General features: G+C 39.8%; 1 protein-coding gene across 2 annotated transcripts in view; it reads left to right on the top strand.

The window, feature by feature from the left end:
- SPAG11B (sperm associated antigen 11B) overlaps positions 1 to 637 on the top strand; it is a 28797-nt gene extending 28160 nt beyond the window's left edge. For both annotated transcript variants that reach the window (XM_008593168.1, XM_008593169.1), the window contains one exon: positions 343 to 637. In XM_008593168.1, the coding sequence (XP_008591390.1) occupies positions 343 to 530 (188 nt within the window). In that variant the 3' untranslated portion in view covers positions 531 to 637. The remainder of the gene's footprint in view (positions 1 to 342) is intronic.
- The last annotated feature ends 1239 nt before the right edge of the window (positions 638 to 1876 follow it).

Raw genomic sequence — 1876 nt, 5'->3', positions numbered from 1 at the left:
ATTCTGTTTTCCAAAACTCCCTTGGCTTTTCCCTAATGCACATTTATCACCTGGAAGCTTGAGAACCTAAATATAATAGCTACCATTTTCTTAGGGCCTACTATGAGCCAGGTGATCTCACATACAATACACCATATCATCCTCTTGACAACATTGAGATATAAATTATTGTTCCTGCTTTAAAGCTAAGAAACCGAAGCTCAGTTAAATCAGGACTTGTTCAAAGACATTTAGCTTTGTAAGAATACTGTAAACATCTGGAGTTGGGCTGTGGGCTGGGGTCATCCTTTATTCTCTGTACTATATGAATTAAATATCAACTCTGTTCTGTCGTATACATAGGAGATGTTCCACCTGGAATTAGGAATACTATCTGCCTTATGCAACACGGGACCTGCAGACTTTTTTTCTGCCGTTCTGGTGAAAAAAAAGGTGACATTTGCTCTGATCCCTGGAACAGGTGCTGCATACAAAATATAGGGGAAGAAGACAAAGAGAAAGCAGAGAAGGATGGCAGATCTGGGATCTAAATGTAAGCTCCCAGAAGGCAGAGATCTTGAAGTATCCCAAGGGCTTAAAAGAATGTGTGACTTATGGTAGGTGTGCAATAAATATTTGTTGAATGAATATAGCACCAGAGGTAATGCTCTTATGAAAGAATTTTCTTAAAAAGTTTCCTTACTTTTCGATTTTCTGTTTTTATTATTAAAGGGCCTAGGAATTTTGTAATATTTCACTTTCTTTCCCCATTCTAGGGTGTATCTCTTACTTACCCAGCGATGGTGCTAGACTAGAAACCAAGCTTCAAACTTATTTCCAAAGGGACAGAAATTCAGCCAATCTCCTGGCCTCTTTTCTACCTGATAACATCTTTTTAAATCAGACCCAGCACCAGCCTGCTCCTTCTTATTCACCCAGACTGTGATGAGCCTTATCTTTCCTCCATAGCCTCCTCCAGTAATAATATCAGGAGCTCACATTTAAGTAGAATTTTATTGTTTTCGAACATGTGGATTATCTCAATTGATAAATACAACAATTGTATGGACTGTGTAATAAGGTGTAAGCAGTTCCATTTTAGGGGTGAAAGACAAATGAAAACCATAAGGTTAAGCAAATTGCTTCTAGGTTAGCAGTTTGGGATTGCTTGGTATGCCTAATTAATCAAGTGTTCATTCTTCCATGTTACTTATAACGAGTATATTTCCAAGCAATGAAAGCAAGGTACAGCCCTTATTCATGAAGATTCCTTAACCTTCAACAATGCTTTTCCCTTGGCTTTTCTCTGGATTCTGCTCAAATTTGTTGTCCATACCATACCTTCGAGCCAGTCATCCCAAGGATAGTGAATATTAATTACAGGTAAGAAAAGTAAAAAATAATAAAGTCAATTGTACTGACACATAAGAGACCACATGTCAAGCTTTTTCTAGACTAACAGATAGCTTGATAACACCTTGTTTCCGTATTCCTGTTCATAGCCTGAATCCAGTTTGCTCATGAATAATCTGAACCTACTTTAGGAGCCACCTAGAATATATACGTTTGGGATCCTCTCTCAAGTTGCAATGAATATTTAGCATAATGCCTTTGGCCTCTCCCCGGCCTCTTGTAAACTCACTCCTGTTTTTTATTTTCTGACTATAATCAGACAGACCCCTGATATTGCACAGAATGTAGCCTCTCTCAGGCACGGTCATCGCTACAGAGCCCTCTGTCATCCCCTCCAAGGAAGGAGTACCTCTGCTACACCAGAAGTGAATGCCTGCCTGGGAAGGGTGTTGGCCCCAGGGTTAGGCTTTGTTCAAGTGAAACACACAAATCTCCATGCCTCAGGACAGGCAGACACATTCTCAGTCAGGAGTGCCACCATTCC

Source organism: Galeopterus variegatus, unplaced genomic scaffold (genome assembly GCF_000696425.1).
Source record: "Galeopterus variegatus unplaced genomic scaffold, G_variegatus-3.0.2 Scaffold8807, whole genome shotgun sequence".
NCBI classification, from domain to species: Eukaryota; Metazoa; Chordata; class Mammalia; order Dermoptera; family Cynocephalidae; genus Galeopterus; species Galeopterus variegatus.
This window is presented reverse-complemented; position numbering and strand designations above follow the sequence as displayed.